General features: G+C 41.3%; 1 protein-coding gene across 4 annotated transcripts; it reads right to left on the minus strand.

The window, feature by feature from the left end:
• Positions 1 to 853: 853 nt before the first annotated feature.
• On the minus strand, positions 854 to 18,115 carry armc2 (armadillo repeat containing 2). 4 transcript variants are annotated; one of them, XM_068576457.1, is made up of 18 exons: positions 17,687 to 18,115; positions 16,549 to 16,852; positions 16,382 to 16,454; positions 15,901 to 16,048; positions 15,257 to 15,377; positions 12,669 to 12,736; positions 11,845 to 11,949; positions 10,648 to 10,823; positions 10,416 to 10,518; positions 9,841 to 10,055; positions 9,020 to 9,165; positions 7,959 to 8,058; positions 6,136 to 6,466; positions 4,312 to 4,434; positions 4,066 to 4,179; positions 3,488 to 3,620; positions 2,002 to 2,156; positions 854 to 1,756 (listed from the first exon to the last, which is right to left on the minus strand). In XM_068576457.1, the coding sequence occupies exons 2-18, from the start codon at positions 16,764 to 16,766 to the stop codon at positions 1,623 to 1,625; spliced, it is 2,463 nt and encodes an 820-aa protein (XP_068432558.1). In that variant the 5' UTR covers positions 16,767 to 16,852; positions 17,687 to 18,115; the 3' UTR covers positions 854 to 1,622. The 4 variants fall into 4 exon arrangements, with proteins under 4 accessions (XP_068432558.1, XP_068432557.1, XP_068432556.1 ...); XM_068576456.1 differs by having other exon boundaries at positions 15,901 to 16,051; positions 16,549 to 16,796; positions 17,687 to 18,112; XM_068576455.1 differs by having other exon boundaries at positions 15,901 to 16,051; positions 16,549 to 16,806; positions 17,687 to 18,112.
• Between the last annotated feature and the right edge of the window lie 3,330 nt (positions 18,116 to 21,445).

Here is a 21,445-nt window from a genome sequence, read left to right on the forward strand (position 1 = left end):
GCACAATCAGTGTCACCATCAGCTCACTTCCACTGCCTAGTTTCACAAGTATAGGTAATTAAATAACCCATAGGAAGATGACTCATGAAAACATGGGGTGTTATTCCAACACCTTATGTTCCAAAGTACTCTCAGCTGTTTGACAATAAAGATGACTTCATCAATTAGTATGGTCCAGGGGCTTTCACGTGTTCCTGCATGAGAAGTGACTCACTGGGTACCAGGTAATGGTTCCTGTGGTCAAAGTGTCTCTTTGTTCATGACCAACATTTGGATTAAGATAAGAGGGAATTTCGCGTAGGAGCCCTTACCTGTCTTTCCTCTTTGCCTCCTTATTGGGAAAAACCTGTCACTTCCCAGACGAGGCTGTCTGAAGTTCAGGGTGTTTCCCATCGAGGCTACAGAAGTCTGTCGATACGCAATCACTCAGAGAAACATTAACTCCACTGACCAAACTGCCTTCACATTTTGGTGGCGTTCCCAGACTACCCATGGAATAGGATTCATCAGTTGAGCAACCTCAATATCAGCGAGCCAACTGTCCTTCATATCAACCTGAGCAATTCTGTGTAGAGAACAATGTTTGTTATTAGCTTTGGCTAATGAATCATTTAGGTTTAGTTTTAAAACATCAGCTTGTCTTGTGGTTGTTTTAAGGACACTATTGGGAAAACTGGGGGAACATACAACAGTTTTTTTTTTTTTTTTTTTTTACATTAAGTGCCGTTTTGGATTTGTCTCGATGTAATAATGATGTGATTTTGAAATGCTGTACTTAAGGCTACTTGGTGTTACTTGTAAGCACTGCCTGGCCCCATATCCGTGTAATAATAAAGGCTTTGAGAAGCAAACATGTTTTTCCAACTACTTCTGCTTTATTATGTACAACTTCCAATGTCACACAATCTACAGGCAATAAAAGATTCACCTATTCTAGGTCAGTCATCTATTTTCAAGACTACATTTTCATAAAAGAGCCTTTACAACACAGCGAGCTTACAAAGCAGATCTAGACTGTTACACAAATGTGCAAAGAGCTTGTATTCAATTATCACTGTACATGTGAAGGTACCCAGAAGCTGCAAGTTTTACAGGAATTAAAGTGCATAAGAATAGCTGGTATTGATAATATAAGGAGTAAATATATTACATAAATGAAGATCTTGTTCATAAAGTGTAAGTATAAAGAGACAAAATCTGTTAATTTTCACATTCACATACAGATTCGCCTGCTTCTTATTTCTTGCATAATTACATTCAACCACCATAACCTATTGTTTTGAATGTGATACACTAGCTATCAGTAGGCCTCAAAACGGGCTCTTAATGTTTGTTTAATTATGAAAAATACCATCAATGGAAAACCAACATGAGTACAAAGATGGACAGAGGAGAAGTGAATTATGCTGCAGCAGTTTAAGATGTTTTTTAAAACATTTTTAGGTTTGAAAAGCAGCAATATAATTCACTGACTATCATCTCCTGCCTCCTCCTTGAAAAATAAACTGCAGACCTTTACAGCCACTGCAGATTAGTGTTTAACAGCTAATACATGGACTCTGAGTGAAGACGTTAAGAGTTTTCTCTGAGTTAAGAGTTTCATGTTACAATGTCCTATTTATTCAGGCTCTCTGGTCTGGAGGCTGGAGGGTCTTCATCAGTTTTTGAGCGACGGGAAGGAACTCTAACTCCCAGCATGCCCTGTGGAAGTCCCTCATGTCTTCATTCTTTATCCCCTCCAGAGCCTCCTCTTCATCTAACAAAATAAAAAAAGAGTGGACAGAGGATGAGAGAGTGTCGTTTGAGGCTCTAGGTTTATTATGAATACTTCCCAGTGACATGTTTTGTGTTCAAGCTGCTCCCAGATGTGACCATGGATGTTCGTGACGGTGGGAATAAGTGTGTCCCTCCCTTTCCCCTGAGGGTCACTGATGTGAACAAGAGCATGTTCTTTCCAGCATGTCTCTCTCCCCTTGTTACGTAATAACACTGTGTACCAACCTAAGTATGTGGTGAGGATCTCCAGCAGCGACTCTCTCTCCTGTGCGTCCAGCAGCTTCTCTGAGCCGCCGCTGATCATGTTCCACAACGCCTGACAAACCTGGCCCACCAGCTGCCAATCATCTGGAACGAAGTCTCTGAGACAGTCCATGAGCCTGATCACACACACACACACGCACAAAGACACACATGTGGACACACATCGCGTGACTCCAGGGAGAGGGATTCACATGACCGGCAGGTTTGTGGGCATTAGCTCCACTCCATTGGACCTACATCTGAAAGAGGTGTGTGGTGTGTGTGAGAGTGTATGTGTGTGTGTGTGTGTGTGTGTGTGTGTGTGTGTGTGTGTGTGTGCATGCGTGCATGAGTTTTAAGGGGAAATAATAACTTAAATGTTCAACCAATGATAACTTTTGGGAGTGAGAAGCTAGCACTAGAAGATAATGTAATGTTGTTTGTAGTTATACTTATTTGTATCAATACTGTAAACAAATAACATCTGTTTGTAATGATTATCGGCATCTTGTTTATGTCAGTGGAGCTGTTGTGCTCATGTTTGTCAAAATGAAGACCACATTTCCCCCAAAAATTGTTTACTCTCTGTTGCAATTGATGATAGCTTTGCAAAAAAACTATCCAGAAAGCATCTGCTCGGTTTAGTATTAAAGGTATAGTTCAACATTTTCGGAAAGACATAAAAACACTACCTTTACTTGTCGAGCGATAGATGAGAACATGATAACACTTTCATATCTGTCTGCTAAATGTGAAACTAAGGCTAGCAGCCAGTTAGCTTAGCTTAGCCTTAAGACCAGACACACTAACAGGAAGGGAAACAGCTCTGAACAAATGCAACAAAACAAAAGCACTATTCTTTTATAGATTAATCTAAAAAACAATACAATGTGTTAATGTGTGAGCTTCAGAAGTGCTGGATTCAGTTTCCTTCAGACAGAGCCAGGTTCGCTGTTTACTCTGCTCCTCTTTATCTCAGCCTGAATAAGCTATGTGAACTGTGTCTTGGCTGGAGCTTCATACTTAGTGCACAGATGTGAAAGTGGTATCCATCTTCTCATTTATTGCTCAACATGAAAGGGAATAAGCTCATAACTGCAAAAGTCAACTATTCCTTTGACATACAGTGACATTTTCGCGCTCTTTTGATCATACACAAAGCCCCCCCCCCCTCCCCTTCCGCCTTGTGGCAATTTATCCAATCTGACACACTGGCAAAAACTGTAGAATACAATAATTATGGCGATATCTCAAAATTATAAATACGTTATTTATTGATTCCCTATTGTTATACGCTGCATGTGAGCACCGATGTGCTCTTACACACACACACACACACACACACACACACACACACACAAACACACACACACACACACACACACACACACACACACACACACACACACACACACACACACACACACACACACACACACACTTAATCTCTAGTTGCATTAGTCCTTACTTGGCAGTAGCCCCCTCCACTGAGAGACTAGCCCTGTTGGGAGGGTCCTGAGCCAGGTTGGTGAGGACACCGCAGGCTGAAATACACATCTCAGTGCTTTTTGAATCGAGCAGTGTCACTACAAGCTGGTGCACTGAGGGAGAGAGAGAGTGGATAAGGATGATGTTGTGAGGGAGCAGATGAAGACAAAGTAGGACAAAGATAAGAGGACGGCTATCACCAGAGTCAGCGGGCAGGTCTATACTGACTGTAGCTGGCCTTGCAGATAAGTCCAGCCTAAACATGACACAGTACGCAGAGATGCGTACTGTACTGGGCATTCTGTGTCAAGGTACTCAGTATTCTGTATAGTTATGTGCTTGAATGATAAGATGTATGCATATTCATGTATGCCTTTTTAAATACATTTCTGTGTATTGTTAGGCCTAGATCATTGTTACGCCTTGATCATTGCCAACATGACAACTCTTAGCTGGCTTTCCAGAAAGAGTTATTGAGTACTTTATAGCTGAAACAAAATAGTCTCATGTTGGAGTGTTTTGTGTGTGTCTGTTGGTGTTTGTGTCCATCGTATATACCTTTGTTTTGCATGATAAATTCCCGTACATCCTTGGACTGTGACAAATTTCCATACACACGGGTGGCCTCAAGCATGGCGTCCATGCTGGAGCAGAGCACCAACTTCAACATCACTGAAGAAAAAAGAAAGAGCGGGCAGAGGACAAGAGAGGAATTGGGGTATAACAGAGAGGAATCAGCAAAATACACCTGTTGCTTTTAGTTTTAATTTCCACATCAAAATCTTTTTAGTCTTTTAGTCTTACACTTTGCCATGGTGAGCTGACTGCGTCTGAACACAGAGCTTTCCTCCTGGTAGAAGGACAGGTTGTTGATGGTCGCAGCCACATTCACCAACAGCTCCTCGCTTTCCTGCACACACCTCAGCTCTGTGTCACAAAAACACAAAATTAAAAAATTACTGTACATCTTGAACATAACCATAATTTCTTATAGAGATTTTGGACGAGATGTTTCAGATTTTTCCTTAAATATCATCCTGTATTTAATACAACCAACAGAGGGAGCATCCGCACTGGACAGACGTTCATCCTCCCAAAATAATTCTGCCTTTATTCTGTTGACGAGTTTTAACGCAATGTCTGAAATTGTCATTTCAACTTTCTATTGCCTTGGGAATAACACGCACATTCACAGAGAACACAACATATACAGCTCTTCCTCTTTTAATGACTAACCAGGTGAATCCATGTGACAGCTGTGTTTCTTTTTATGTTGATGAAGATAAAGTAACAGAAGATTATTATTCCATAAAACAACTCTAACATGTTTAAACTGAGGTATCAGCATACTGTATTGGTTGGTTTTTATGTATTTCCGAGTGCAATGCAAATGTGAATCAAATAATAGTTAATTATTAATTTAAAGATGAATATAGCCATTGTAGAGCTATTTAATATGACAAATGCATGCATAATAACAGCGTTGCATATTACAGCTTGGGCCACACTGATGTGATACTGTGACAGTATCGTAAAATTAGCTCTTATCTGTGGTTTTAGCTTGATATAGACAGTTTGATCATGAGCTGGCATACACAAAGGTCAATGCGACCCGATTCAACCAGCCGTGACACTGCGCGGCTTGGAAACCGAGTCTGCTCCTGATATAGCAGCAGATGTCGTGTGCTCAGTCATAAATCGCGGATATTGCGGTTGGTGTCAACAGGCTGCTGTGTTTCCGTTTCTGAGTGGAAATGCTGCTTTGTTGTCCCCCAATAGCTCTGTAATGCAAGGCGGCACGGCCTGTCATGAACTTGATCAAAACAGGACATGGATCAGTCAACCCTGCTCTTTCACACTTTCATCTGCTTCTGAGACTTTGTTTTATATTTCCAGCTGTCACACCAACTCCATATTCTTCCTCATTCGCTTATTTCAAGTTTCTGTCTTCAGTGACTTCATTTATTTCTCATCTTACTCTCTGGTATAAATCTCAAACCCCGCTTTTATTTTGAGCGTTGACTTTTTTTCACTAATTTGTCCTCTGTTGTGTTTCATTTTTCTCTCCCAACTGCCATGGCGTGTGTAGGAGGCAGGCAACAGACAAATCGAGAGTTTCACAACCACCTGCGTATAAGTTCAACCTGTCCTGAAACCATCTAACCACATGGGAGAATTTCACACACACACAAACCAAGTCGGCTGTGAGATGTGACAGAACATCCTGCAAATGCAGTGAAGCGCTTCGCTCTGTCAGACTTGAAGAAACAACAGGTAAACCAAAAGAGGATGTGCTGCTGGGTATTGAACAAAAAGCACTGAACGGAAAGCGAGCGATGGATTGAAAAGACAAATGATGAGTGTGTTTTCGACCAAAGTCATGTCTTGTTCCCAGCACAAAGGAAGTGGTTGGGTGCTTAGCAGATACTGTACTCAAAATGCACTAAACATCTATTTTTAAACTTCAGAACTCCAGATCTTCACACGCTGCTCCATTTGTAGGACAGATATATAACATGTACAATAAGAACACATCTAGAAACATTATCGCCTACATCTTCATTGTGTATGCATTGTGCATCTTCTATTTTTTAACTTAAGTAGTTTAATTAAACACTGACTGCTCACCAAGTGTCTCCATCAGCAGCTGAATGCAGGTTGCGTTGGTGACCAGAGCTGGACCTACAGCCGGGTGGATGCACATGTTTGCCAGCACCCTGACCAGCTTTACCAGCACGTCCTCGTCCTGCTGCACTTTCCCCGCAGGGGCCCGAGGCCCGCTGTGGGAAGAGGCACCTTTCTGTGGTTGTGTGTGTGGTGAGTCGTCTCTACGCTGGTAGGTGTCGTACAGCTGCAGGAGTGTGTCCACGCAGCCCTCGCAGTCAAAGAGCTGCCATCGAGCCTCGTCGCTTTTGGCTGTGAGGTTCCCGAGGGTGAAAAGAAGGCGCACAACAAGATCCTGTGGGAGAACGATGAAGAGTACTAAAGTGGTCTATATGCATCTTTGTGCAATTAATTTACTTTGTGGATTAAAGTTTAGTTGTACCAGTTGTCTGAAAGGTTACTGAAAGGTTTGTGTTAGGAAAAGTTACTTAATGGCTTTAAACATTTTACACAACTGATCCACTGTCTCTCGTACAGCATTTTAACTTATTGCTAAAGGTAAATAGTATGTAGATAGTATTTTAAGTGTATTTGAACATTTTTTTTAAGCAAAACCCTGGCTCAGCTTCCCCAACTCCAATTTACCAAGATTTTGAAGGAACTCATTGAACTGTTGCCAGCTGCTGTCTTCTTCTGCTTCTGCTTAAGTTGAACACTTCCTGACACCAGTTTATTGTCCCACTGCTCAAGATGTATTCAAAAGTCTTGTTTTGTACGATCAACAGCCCAAAAACCAAAGATATATAATTTGCAATGATTCACAACAGCTGAAAAGCTGGCATAAGCAAACTTTTGACATTTTTGCTTGATGGTTACAATGAAATATTTCAATATAAATATAGTATATTTAATTTACTGCATTTTTTTTTTAAAAGGGTCTCCTCTGAGAGTGTTCCTGAGCAGAAAATGAAAACTAGTCAGCTTTAGATTCTATGAGATTTAGTTTGCAATTTGATGCTCACCAGCCACTTGACCTGAGCTCGCCCTGTCAAGTGTCATTTACCCCAAAGGGTCCATAGCTGTGTAGACATGTTTTAACTACGCCCAATCTTTTCAATGAGTTATCACACACTTGCAGAGAAAACTGTGATAAATGACACCCTGTGCGTCACTCTCGTATCCCAACTCCACACAGCTGACGACAGACTATTTTCTTTCATAAACCAGAAGTGACATTGGTAACGGGACAGGACGGGCTGTCCCAGGGACTGGGTGCTCATTACATGTATTACTGTCCAGTGTGTGTGTGTGTATTTGGAGGCGTGTGGGCGTGTGTTTATTTCCAGTGAGATTAAGAACACATGTCAGTCATGTATAATTGCCAAAGTCCCGCCCTTTTCTTTAGTGCCTACTCCTCTTTTCTATGACTCCTCCCCTCAACCTCTGTATCACCTCTACTGTATTTATCTACTCAAGCTCACCTCATTTTTTTCCTTGTTCTCCTCCCTCACTCCCTCCCTCTCTCCGCCCCTTTCCTTGACTTACTCAGGCCCTCCTGGAATGATTAAATGTCCAAACACACACAAGAAAGAGACCCGAACACTTCATGCCGATGGACACAATGTTCTTGGACTTGAGGTACATCAACAACTTACTCTGGGGGTAAACATGTTTGGTGGATAACATCATGAACGTCTTAACATCTTGTCTTCACTTCTTACACACACATACACAGACACGCACACACGCACGCACACACACACACACACACACACACACACACACACACACACACACACACACACACACACACACACACACACGGAAGAGGAGGCCCGTGGACTCACCTGTTTTTGGTGATGTTTGCTCAGCAGTTCTAAAAATAGCTTGTAGCAGTTGGGGGTCTGGGCCAGAGCGAGGCGGCACTCAGAGTAAGAGGAGAGTTTACTGAGAGAGAGACGGGACAACAATTACCACTGACTATTCCACTCACTGACTGCCCCACTATGTTGACTTAATATGGAGAGAGTAAATCAACACTGCTATTGGATAAGTAGCTTTGGACTGCGATAAACCTTTCATGCTTTCATTTTCTTATATGATCTTGAGGGAAAAACTGAAGATGGGGATTCAGAACATCAGTGCACTCGGTTTGGAATTAAGATCAGATGTTATCGAGCCAACAGTAAGCCATGTACATGGTTTAACATTGAAGCATTCTTCCAGGTGTCTCTACAAAAGCTAGAGTGTATTGCTGGAACCTATTGCATTTCATTTATTCTGAAGCAAGAAGCGCAGTACGTCAGTGGAATAAGCTGAATGATGAGGGAGGATACAGCTGTGCTCAACTCAGGCGTCTGTCTGGTTCAGTAAAACACTTCCAGAGTAAATGCCATCTCTCCCATTATAGTGTGAATGTTTTTCCTGCAAATACTTAAAGAAAGAAATAACACATTCTTCTTGTTGAAAGTTAAACGTTAAATTTTTGGACAAGCAATAAACTCTGTATCTAACTGAAAAATATTGTCTATTTGTATTTTCTTTCCGAGCACCTGTATACACAGTCACATAAGGTTATGTCTGATTAGTTTAACCATGGAAGGGCCTTTTGTAAATGTTTGGCACAGATTTGGAGCTTGTGTGACTGAAAAGCACCTTACTGGTGTAGTTGAGTAGTGTCTGATTCTACGTGAGCAACACAACATCTTACTTTGGTTACTTCTTGTTTAGAGGCCTTTGAATAGAGTAGACCAAAGGGCCTAACATAAACTGTACTTTAAACTGCACATGTAGTAGCCTTTTCTTTGCATGTACGTCCTCACAATTCAACTCATTTGCACATTCAGAACTCTACTGGGAAAGCAAAAAAAAAAATTACATTACGCTCATGAAAGTGCATGTGGGATACCTGTATATTCTGGAAATGTTGGTGCAGATGTCCGGGTCTTTGCAGTGATGACGCAGCACCGCACAGAGCTCTGACAGTATAGAGAAGGAGATGAAGAGTGGACGGGAATCAGGGTGATCTGCAAGGTTCCTCAAGGTTGCTGTCAGCTATAAGGGTCAAAGGTCAAAAGAGAAAAGGGTTTGAGTGTTCATATTTAGGCCAGTGTTGTGTTTCAGTGTTATGGTATTGCAGCCACACACAATGTTGATCATATGCTCATTGCAGTTGGCCGCTGGCCCGTACAGGAAACTATTCAGTATGGACATAAATCATTTTATCATAAAAGGGAAACAGTAATTTCCAACATACGGCTGCACTGACCATTCCGGAAAGTCTGTATGTTTCCCTTCTTCAACAGCGTGAGGACTGTTTTAGATATATAATGAAGCGTTGGCTCAAGATGTTTGCTTGAGCCAACTTGTGCAGTTAGGAGTGATCATTTTGAAGCACTGTGTGTTTTACAATGAAGTGGCCAGGCCATGAGACATATACCAGACATGAACTAAACTACTTTTGTCTAATAGTGGGAAAGTCTACATCACCCAACAAACACATGAAGACCATTATTTAAATTGTGCTCCCTGATATTGACCTAGTACCATTTTTTTTTACTTGCATAGTCAAACTAAAGAGAAAGTATGTATTATTTAGTAAACATGAGTAGATGCTTACACCAGTAGTGATACAAAAGCTATTGGGGTTACAGCAAATATCTAATAAATCATTCAAAACAATTTGAAATATCCTTTGAAACTTTATCAGCAGTGTTGAGTCTCACACACCTGTACAAGGATGTGCCCTGCTATTGTGAAGTGGGTGTCTTCAGCTTTGCACAGCCTCTGGATGAGCTTCTGAGCCACACCAACACAGTTCTTGTCTAGCAGGAGTTGGAGGTTTGCATTGTTTCCTGAGAGAAACTTCAGAGTCCCAACACAGTACAGCAGAGCTTCTCCTGACGAGGACACATCCTCGTTGTTCAAAATGTCCAGAAATGAATCTAGACACAAGAAAAATCCAATGTTACCTTTCATATTGTGGAGGAGAAAAACAGCAGCAATCTGTAATGGCCTGGTAAAGAGCTTCCACGAATGACCAGACACAAATATAACTTATATTTGTGTCTGGTCATTTCTGTTATATTATAACAGACCGATTAAAGTTCACTCCAGGCCAGCCGAGAACATTATGCTCTTGGAGCAGCTCACATCTCACATACCAGACTTAAACGAAAACATTGTTGTTGAATAGTGGGAAAATCTACATTAGCCAACACAGAAAGTAGAATATTTAACATTGTGTTTCTAAAATAAATTTAGAAAACCGAAGCTCAATCATTGTGACCAAGAATAGCGTTCACCTATGATGGAGTTGTTCTGGAAGAGGAGGTCGTTGCTTTCACTGCGGCTGATCTGGAAGATGAGCTTACAGATGTTGAGCAGGTTGTTTCCACTGACACACAGCTAAAGAGGAAAATGCAACATCAACAACAACAAAATCACACAACTTGAGTGCTCATATGTCCTGAATGCCCTTGTGATAGTGACTTAGTGGCTGACATGCTGACTCCCTCATAGACATAGACAACTCACAGCAAGGCAGAGCTTGGCGATGCGCAGGTTGAGCTGTGCGGAGTTGAGGTCGATGAGGCGGAACAGTGTTCGAAGTATCCCTGACCTCCTCTTACAGCGTCGGCCGAGCATGTCCACTTCTGCCAAGGTGCCATGGAGACCGTCACACAAATCACACAGCCGGTCCACCGAGCTGCCTGGCATCGCAGGAAGCCAGATATTGCAAAAGAAAATCATGTCAAATTCAGGGCACCGTGTCAAACATTCACAGAAAAAGCAAACATCCCAAAATGAAAACACCCTCCTGTGTGTGTTGGCAAGTGCATACAGATGAGGGATGTTTTGTGTATCTTGTGGTATGTATGTGCAGTATGCTTGGGCTCAACTGCATGTACTTTATCATTAGCATGAGGAACTTGAGGTTAAATCCTCAACATCAATAATGCATTGGTCAGCAGTAAAATAACATTCCCCTCCCTTTTATAAGAAGCAGCTTTGTGTTTCAGTGGTCAGATGCAGGGGAACAATTCTGCAACAGGCAGCTGCGATCTTGACGCAGAGGAAGAGAAAGGGTGGAGTCTTTTCCTTGTTTTTGAGGTAAAATAAATGTTTTCCCTGCATAAATAAGAGGGTTTGGCCGTTTCTAAAAAGGTTGGCTGCAGTCTCACGCTCAACATTTCACTGCAATTTCCCACTGAATCTGAAAGGTGTTTTATGCATGAGCCAGAAGGCACTTGGTACAATAAATATTTAATATTTATCTTTCAAATGAATTTTCCATTAAATTTGTAGAGTGTTAAAATATTTACAGCCATATATTTCATGTCATGGCTGCCAGACTGCAGTTTCAGGCTGAGACAATTCTGCATTGATGCCAAACTATTTTGTTTGCCTTTCTTCAGTGGTTGAAATGACAGTGCTTTTTCATTTTGCAGGACTTCATGACTATCTGACAATGCTGAAAACTTGTAATAAGAAAACAGAGAAACGAGGCACGGGAAGGGAAGCTTACCTTTAATAAAAAAAATTGCACCAATATTAGTTTAGATTAATCTCAGCCCAAAAGAAAAAGCAAACATTGAAAAGTGATACTGTGAGTGAAGTTGGTGAGAAAAACTTGATGCTCTTTGGATCAAATGAATGGCTCTGGTCAAGACTAATGCATTTCGCTTGTTTGCACTTTTGTTATTGAGTTTCTGATTGCATTGCCCACACTACCTGCAGCAACTCTCTCTAGTTGTTGGAGACGGGGAGCAATCATATTATTCCACACCAATGACTCTGCATCCTGTGTGCTTGTTGTGTTGTCGCCGCTCCTCTGCTCTGAAATGTGAAGAGAGAATTAAAGTCAGCCAATTACCACATCCAAATGCAGACAGTAAAAATGAGCGGCGAGCATGGTTCACAAGTTCACCATCTTAAAATAAAACGGCAGGAAGTTCGATGCCACAATGAAAAGGTCGCCATCCACAGCGACACTTCCTCTGATTTCTGTTTCTATGCTGAAATAGTCTGCGTGTGGGCATTTGAGTCTGTGCACGTGTGATGAAAACAAGTGTGCAGTGTGTTTGTGCACGCCCATGCCTGCATGGGCGTGCACGTCTGCAATCTCACACGCCATGCACCTTTTTTTATTTAACATTTGCATACCCTCTTTCTATGTGTGATGCAGGAAACTGTTGTTGCCCAAACCAACCGCTCTCTCGGCGATTGGCTGGTTGCTCTTAGCAACAACACCCCAATCAAAGTTTGACATTAAAGAAGTGGTGTTAAGTTACTGAAGGAGAAGTGAGCCTATGTTGCTTGTGAAATCCCATTTCTGGGCTCAAGCATTTTTATTATTAGACACACTTAAGTTGATTTCAGTTTGGCAATAGACATACAAAAGACATTACTGTGACATGAAATCACTAAATGTTTGAATGTCAGGAAAAGTTGCAACTATATTTAAATTTTATATGCTGTACAAAATATATCATTCATGTTAAATATGTGAAGTAAAAAAGCCTTTAAAGAGGATGAATTAGTCTATCTGGACAAACCTGTTCCCCGTTCCACTGTGCACTCTGTGACTCGAACGCCTGAGTCAACACCAGGCTGCATTATTCTTCTGTTGGCACAAAGAATCCCAAAGAGTGTCGAGTTACATCACGATTTGGAAATGAGTCATGCCGTATGTTACTGCTGACTATTTAGTTCTATTACATTTACTTTGGGAGCTCTCGCCGGTGTGGAGATTAAAATAATAGTCACAAGATTAAACTAAAATAATGAAAATAATGAATTGTGTCCAGGAATACGTCTCCATTAGAGTTGCTGACTTTATATTCAACAAGGCCACAGGTGTATTTTCATCGAGAGCCACTAGGTGTCCCTATTGCAGCAGAGGTTGAGACTCGTGTGCCTGTGTGTGTACATTTGCAGGCAGATACTTGTGTGTGTCTGTTTGTAAGTGACTGCTTGGAAGTTTTTGTGTGCGTGTGAGTCTTTGTGTCAGTGCAGGCGTGTGTAGCGTTGTGCATCACAAGCTGCAATCCCCAACAAACAGGAACTAAGATCTTAGCTCTTTGGTCAGTTTGGTTAAAGTTGTTGATGCTTTGCCACTGTGAGCCGTCTCCTCAGCCTCACCGCCTTTGTGCAGTGACCGTAAAGTGCTTTAAAAACACACCCCTTGTCATGCTATGCTATGTGTTGTGGCTTGCCCTCTGCATGTCACTATTGCATCTTACTCAATGCAACAATGCAGTCGGTAAAACCCGTCTTATGACTACTTACTATGTGACCAACTGAGAAAATAACTATGAATAAGAAAAGTTTGATAAACACAAGTAGCATGATGAGTCATCCTAATCACTGCTATAAATGGAAGATTTACTTCAGAAATCCCACACTAAAGATTGAATGGAAAAGTGTAATCACTCCAGTCAAAGACAGCCATTATCATGTAATCAGGACTCTGAAGCTTCTGCAATGAAGTTAGTACAAAAGGCTGACTCTCAGCTTATTGCGCTTTTACACTCAAGTGAGCCTAATTTCATGGTTTTGCTGACAGGTATGAGACAGAAAATGGGCCCAGCTATTGTAAAAATGTCTCCTTTTCATTCCATTGGAACATCACCAGCCGGCGTAGCTCAATCACCTTAGCATTATTAATATACAGTATGCGGGTGTAAGTGCACTTTCATTTTAGTGATTGGTAGAAAGTGGCATATGTAGCAGGGGAGCTGGCTAAGGCATGTTGCTGTGAATGTCAGAGAGGGGGCTTTGGCTCTGTATGATAGGATTAAGAGCCTCATAATAAGGCCTCTTTGTGCGATACTGCATTCTCTGAGACATGACCTCATCCCTGTCTTCGGCCTGGCCAGTGCACTGCAGTTACAACACACACTGCTGCCAGCCTTGCCCAGATGGGCACCCAAATCTAATAGAGAGCCATTTGGAGCTATAAAGCTCCGGCTTATTGGAGAAAAAGAACCTAGTGGATGTCTAATCTCCCCTATCTTTATATCTCATCCAATTCATCATATTAATCTGTCATGCTGTGTCTACTTTCACTTGCAGTCCATGCACTTGTTTTTTGACTATCTCTGTGATTTTCACTTTGTTTGTCCCTGTCTAATGTATCATTTTTGTGGATCACAAAAGTCTTTAATCTTAGCTTCTTAAATCATGAATTGACCACAGCCTCATCTCTTGGGAACTCTCTTTGTCAGTAACAAGGTACATCAACATTGCATGTTAACTTGGCTTGAGATGGAGGAGGTGAGGAGGTTGTGCTGTGGGCAATAGCCCAGATTTCCTGTAAAAGTGTTTTATGGTCCGTTCCCCCTCTCCAGGCTCAGCTGCCCCAACCAATCGATAGGCGGATGGATTGTAACGACAGCCCCCGACGTCACGCCCAGAATTATGCCCCTCGTTCTGACACACGGCTGATGAGGTCGGCAGAAAAGGGCCGAGCTTTTAGTGTTTCTGTACTGCGAAAGTGTAAAAGCTGACACATGATAGTAATGACAGATAGAGGTAGTTTCACTGAAAATTGAGCTGGATTTCACTTTGACCAAGATATAGTGTACAGTAAAGAATATGAGGCTTAAAAATGGGATTGACTGTCTCAAGTTGAAGAATTTGAAATATTAGTTTGCTGGTATAACTGACTGTCAGTGATGGTAGCTGAATGAGTCTAAACACTAGTAACTAACACTGGATTTGAGTTTGTGTAAAGTTAGTCCCTGTACAATATAAAAGACATGTCAATCAATATGAAAGCAATAGCACTTTCCAAGCTTGTGTTTTAATTTTTGTTAACTTTTGGAACATGTGTTGAGCATGGCGCAAAAACACAAACCCGTATAATCATATCAGACTTACTAAGGTATTTCCTGTTATAATTTTCTCTGAACCAAAATGGGAAAGGCAAGAAGATAGGCAAGAAAGCAAGGAGGAGCAGGAGGAGGATTTAATGAAAGGCAAAAATGGGAGGCACAATCAACTCCATCTTGTAATGGCTACCACGGCAAGCTTTGTGTGCCTATAAATCTTCAAGTCATTGTTGCACTGTCACTCGGGGTGGGGAGGCGGCAGACAAGAGAGAAGGACAGATCTTGTGAGTCAAATAGCGGCCTGTCCGTACCGTTCGCTTGCTGTTCTGCGTGGGCCTGTTTTGTGGGGACCACTGCAGGCCTCCGTGTGGTCTGTCCTGGGGAGTCGTTTAGCTGATGGCTGCTTTTGTCCTGGGCCTGGATTTAATGGTTCTTTCACGAGACACACAGAAAGGATGTGGCAAGTCATTTACAGGTTGCTTATATGCTGCAGTTACGTTGGTGCTTGTTTCCCTAAAATAACATTTGTAAACTATATATGCACATGTACTAAATTCAAAGATTTACATATTCACACAATGCTTTTGAACATCCTCATCAAATAGCAAAGCAGATTTGCAAGACAAGGTTTGAGAGAGAGAGAGAGAGAGAGCGAGAGCACTCATTTCCAACTCAAAACTGCAGCGGTAAATCACATTTTTCACCCAGTTCAACCACAGAGAATGTAAATCAGGTATACTGTCAGCACGTGAATGGGTACTTTCATTTCCCTTTGCGAAAACGGCTTTTGCACTAGTGCTTTACAGGGATGCAAAGAGTGTGGTTTTCTTTTTTGTTGTTGTCTATACATTTAACAAATGCCCCATCTAACACGTTCATTTATTAACCTTTTATTGTAAGCACAACATGGATCATTTAAAAAATAATAAGGACTTTACTTTTATCTTTTTCTTACTATCTTTGTGTCCGTCTACGGGAGACAACACAGGGAGAGATCCAGCACAGAGGAGGTGTCCCCGCGTCCCTGGCGGCCCCTTTTTCGCACTCAGGGTTTTGAAGTCCGTGAACGGATCCTCATCATCACAGGCGACTGGGAACGTTGGCTTCTGGTTCCACACAAACACGTTAGTGGAACATGATGGTGTGAACAATTACCTATAACTTGAATCCACAAATTAAACTATTTATGTCGACAAAGAGATTTTTCTTTGTTTCCTCATTTTTTTTCCTTTATATATAATATTAACATTATATCCATTTATTAAAACAAATATGCTTTCATGTTGGTGTATAGAGACTTTTACTCCGCATCCTTTTTTCAGTGTTCATGGTGATGTTCACTGTATCAAAAGATGCACATGTGTTATAACAAATAACACCTCAATGTGAAACATCAATACTATTTGAACTATGTAGGTGTGTGTGAGATAACTTACATGGTCTAGAGGAGAGAGGCGGGCCCCTGAACCTGGCCTCGAGTCAGGTGCGTCAAAGTTTTGAGCATGAAGACTGAGGAGTGAAAACAAAATTTGAGTCACATGTGAGCCACAGTTGATGTCAGAACCTGAAAAAAAAGCATATTTAAGTTAAATTTGTAACTAACCTAAACGTAGATGGAGGTCTGCTGTCGCAGTCAGCGCGAACAGAGCTTTTTCCAAAAAGTTGCCGGCGTCCATCTCTGGGAGTAAATGGTCTCTGGGTGGACTGGACTCGCAGGGACCGTCTGGCTTCACTGATAATTTCTGCACTTGTTTTCCTCCCTACGTTGCGTCGTGGAGTGAATGGGCTGCACACCTCATTCTTTCGATCCAGAGAAGCCATTTAGGCTGATGTGACATTTGCCAAGGCAGTCTGCAAATGACTTCAGTGGTTTGATTTCATTATGCAGGTGGTTACAGTGAGTCACACTGATGGGAAACAGTTGGAAACATAAAACAATAATAATAATGCCACAGAACAGAAAATGAATAGCAGGTGTAAAATGCGTTTGAGGTTGCAATGAATAACATTTGAAGCTTGCCAAGCAATAATATAAGAGGTATCCAGATCCTTTGCAATTTGCAAGTTGTAATGCTACAATGTAAAATTACTGCATCATACTTCATTAAAAGTACTAATTAGACATTAGATTAACCTATAACATTGTTAGAACCATTATTTATTTGCAATAATTGCAATGCATCATATTTTTTATGGACATACAAACAATGCACGTTAATCTGAAAAGTAACTAGTAACTATAACTATCATAGGAAATGTGGTCGTGTAAGAAGCAACAAATTAAAGTAAACACTGAGCACAAATGTTTTTCTAGAACGCAAAGAACATCCAAATAATTAATGGTTTGCTGGCTGAAAACATTTACCAGGATATGTCTGATTGTTGTTCACGGTGATGACAATAAAAAACTAGTAATACAGTTCTCAATTTGCTTACTAATAAGTCCCAAAGTACACCATCCACCCACTAGATTTCGTGTTTTTGGAGTGAATGAGAAACCACCCTGCGCGTTCACGCTGCGTCTCCATGGTGACCAAATACCGCTATGGCAGTTTGGACAACAAAACCAAGAAAAAGAACAACCGATGTAAACTTTTAATGATTCCCATTAAGAGCAGATAAACACTTATATTATATGTAGTAAGGGAACCCAGCTGTTACATGAGCAAACCGAGCGGCGGTGAGAAACCGGGTTTAAATCCGTAAAGTTGAACAGACCGTAAAGCAAACTAGAAACCTACCTTAGTTATTAACCCCGAAAAAAACAACAACCTCTTTTACAGTCATCACTCCAGATCTCAAACTCGGCTTCTACAGAAGAAAAAAAACAATCATAACACCAGCAACTTGTTGCACATTGCTAAGTTTTCCTGCTCGCAGCAAGCTAGTCCGACGTGCACGAGCTTCTCTCCCCGAATCTCGCGCGATTCGGTGACGCGCGTTGACTCGAGGTGCGGGAACAGGTTGGAGACAAACTTGGAGACTAACTTCAGCTTTGCACGGTGGCAGGTTTGCACATTTGAGTATAATGATTTCTTTTGAAGGAATGTGTTGATTTAGAACGTGTAACTAATCGCCCTGATGAATATAGGAGCTCTACATGAAGGACAAATGGACAAGTAAGTAACTTAAAGCTGCTGAATTTAAAATTCAGAGCAATTAATCTAGCAGAACATTTGCATTGTAAAGATATGGTGGAGGTCATGGCCACTCCAGCAGAGAATGAAGTCACTCTGAGTCTCTTTGTGCTTCGTTAACACGGCCGGGCTGTGTGAATACATGGGGTCTCCCTGTTGTGGCCCTTTGTCTTGCTCATGCACGGTAAACACTGTTCTCTTCCCACTGCAGCTGTTTGTGTTTGTGCTGTTTCCACTGCTCAGAGCACCAGATGTGCTCTGAATTCTGTTGAGCACCTTGAAGATTTAACAGGATTGGGAGAGGATTTATATGTATTTTGTGGGGGTCTTTAAGAACACACCGACAAAAATGTCCTGAAGATCTCAATTAAATACTATCAGTCCTAGACTAATCCTGCGCAGTAAATCCCATGGAAAGTTTTATTTTTTAATACATAAATACATCAAATACAGACCATGATAGTGAGACACACTATACATCTATAGGGTTTTACATTACATGCGTAAATCACCTTCAAAGTAAGCAGTGCTGTTGTATTGCATTCATGGGGTGCACCTTATTTATTTATTTTGAATAAAGGTCTTTCAGGTCTGATTTAAGGTCTGTAGACCACAATGTTTTCACATAGGTTTTGACTGGATATGTTCCTATTTATATAAAGCGCCATATAAATGTGTCTCGCTATACTGAGGAAGTAAAAACTAAATAAAAGGAACAAATATTACAGTCTCCAACATAATCTTGTTTGAAAGAAGGGAAAAGATCCGAGAAGTATATATATTTTTATTTGTCAATGTTGCAGAAATATGCTTTCATGCCTTTCAAAAGGTTTCTAAAACAAACCTTCTGAAGTTACAGAAACCACTCCAGCAGTGATATATTATAGACTATATAGCAGATGGATCGTCATAATTGGATAAAGCACGATAACAAAAGGCACAAATCTGTAGTACAGTAAAGAAAGAAAGAAACGGCTCCACTTATTGAAATAAGAAATAATTAATTATGAGCTTTATCATTTGATAAATAGGCAGTTAAGCGTTAATAGTTGAACAGAAATTCAAAAGCATCTTGAAAGTGAGTGTAACTGTTGTGTGTCTTCTGCTCTGTAAAACCCACATTTTGAGGCAAAGGGGTAACAAAAGTGTGATTGTCCTATCAAACAATTGTGTACATTCTGTTTTTATGAACCTGGACTTCACACAAGTTTAATTAAGTTCACAAAATACTTTTTTTTCTCTTCTACTTTCTACCGTTTGGATACCTTTGGTCAGCCAGCCATCCAGTGATCATGGCCAGCCGGTCGTAGCTGTAACCTACTTTCACCCCTCATTCATGTGAACGACTCACAGCCAGGTCATTCTCTATAATCCTGTAAGCCAGAGAGCTTGTTCTTTTGACATATCCGTTCTGTGTGACAGCATGTATGGCGAACATATAGTGTAAACTAAATAAAAGCAGTATACCGTGTAAAAGCCTTCATTTCAGCCTTCATGATTATTTATTCAAGACAAATTTAATGCAACAAAAAAAATGCAAATAAAGGTTTATCCTGAACTAGAATGTCTCATTTGAGCAGTTTACACAATATCAGATTGTCAAAAATGCACTTTCAGCAAAATCGTTCAATTTTGTTTGAAAAGGATTTAGCGTTGCTAGCCCGACGTCCGGATTTGTCCGCCATTTTGTGGCTACACAAAGTATGACGTGTCAAAAAAAAAAACGAGTGGACACAAAATGGCTGCAGACTTACGCTGTGTTCGTCAGCGAGAGTTTCATTCCCTAGCTGTGGTCCACGGCAAGGTGGTCTTTGCTCCGGGTGCACCGTGAAAGCCCCGTCGCTGGCTGCCCCCCTGACACACAGTTGTACAGGAGAAAAGACCTCCGGCTTCTACTTCCTCTGTCCGTTTGATTTGCACCGTGCCGTCCCCGCTCTCTTCAAGCCTCACCAACTGCAATCCCAAACATCAGTGCAGAGAAGAAGTAGCATTTGATAGATGTTCCTAGATAAACTCGAGGTTCAGGAGGAGAACATGATGCAGAAGTTCATTCATTCAACTCACGCTGCTTCGCTCTGAGCTCTTTAACTCGTCTAGATGGGCCGACCACTCTCAACACCAATCGGGTCTGTCTGGATTTGCACATTCGTCCCCTCGTAAACCTTTTCCCTTTAGCGTTTTATTTTTTTTGCACTGTGAAATATACATCCGAACAATCTTGTGAGTCTCTGGTTGGATTTAAATAGCCTTACATGCTTCAGTCTCTTGGATACAGTGAAGCTGATTGGCCGAGAGGGAATCCTGGGCATGCCCAATCACAGGGCATCACCACGGAGCTCACCAGCCAATGGGAGGAGGAAGATGCTCTCTGCGATTTCATTGTCACTAAGGGAGGGGGAAACATACTGCCAGGACAGTTGGCACCAACATGCTAAGCAGTGGACTCAATTATAGTCAGAGTCTATATGTTTGAGATAACCTGTGGAGCGTTGCCGGGGAGAGAACGGTACAAAGCGGGTCTAAAGACGAAGCTCCTCTCTCCAGCAGCGATGCAGTCCTGTGCACACGGGCTCATCTTGCACCCGCGTCACTGTTATAGGTGCTGCTCACGTCACAGGAACGAACGGGTTGATTTGCGAGAGCCATCGTCCTGGTGGAAGGTGGTGTGTCTCCTTGGCAACCAGCTCCATCTCTGGCCAGGAGCGCAGACTGACAGCGAACACTCAAACTGCAGGACGGGGGTTTCTTTACGGTCCCTTGATCGGCATTCAGTCCTGGTTTGACCCCTGTAGGATGGTATCTCTTCTTCCCTCCATCTGTCCCTCTGTATTCTCTCTTTTCTTTGACCTGCTTTCCCCTCAGTATGTCACATACTCGACCACTATATGTCTCCGCTGATATAGATGCAACTAATATTGAATAACATATGTCGATATCACTTTTAATTTTTTTTTATTAACATATAATCCATAATATAAAGATATTCATTTAGATAAAACATACCTATTAAAGACTCTCATATGATAAGCTAAAACTAGTGAATTTGGCACTTTATAATTTGCTATTATTTATCAAATGTCCTCCATTTCATACTTCCTTTGAATATGTTTCAAGCAGTATCTATCATTTTCAATGTTATATCTTTTGAGCGTAACAATTTATTCTTGACCTTGAAAATCAGTTTTGAAACAATAAATCTTGACTTAAAGTCCACTTATTTTCAAGATTATAACGTTATAACGCTACAGTACTACTGTACTACCACTTTGACTTGCTGTATTGAAATGGGAACGTCTTACAGATGTTGTAACTTTATTATAATCTTTCCTTTCTTGTTTGCAAATGGGACATTTGCAAACAAGA

This window comes from Clinocottus analis, unplaced genomic scaffold, assembly GCF_023055335.1.
Source record: "Clinocottus analis isolate CAN_PGR_092001 unplaced genomic scaffold, fCliAna1.0.p SCAF_15, whole genome shotgun sequence".
In the NCBI taxonomy this organism is placed as follows: Eukaryota; Metazoa; Chordata; class Actinopteri; order Perciformes; family Cottidae; genus Clinocottus; species Clinocottus analis.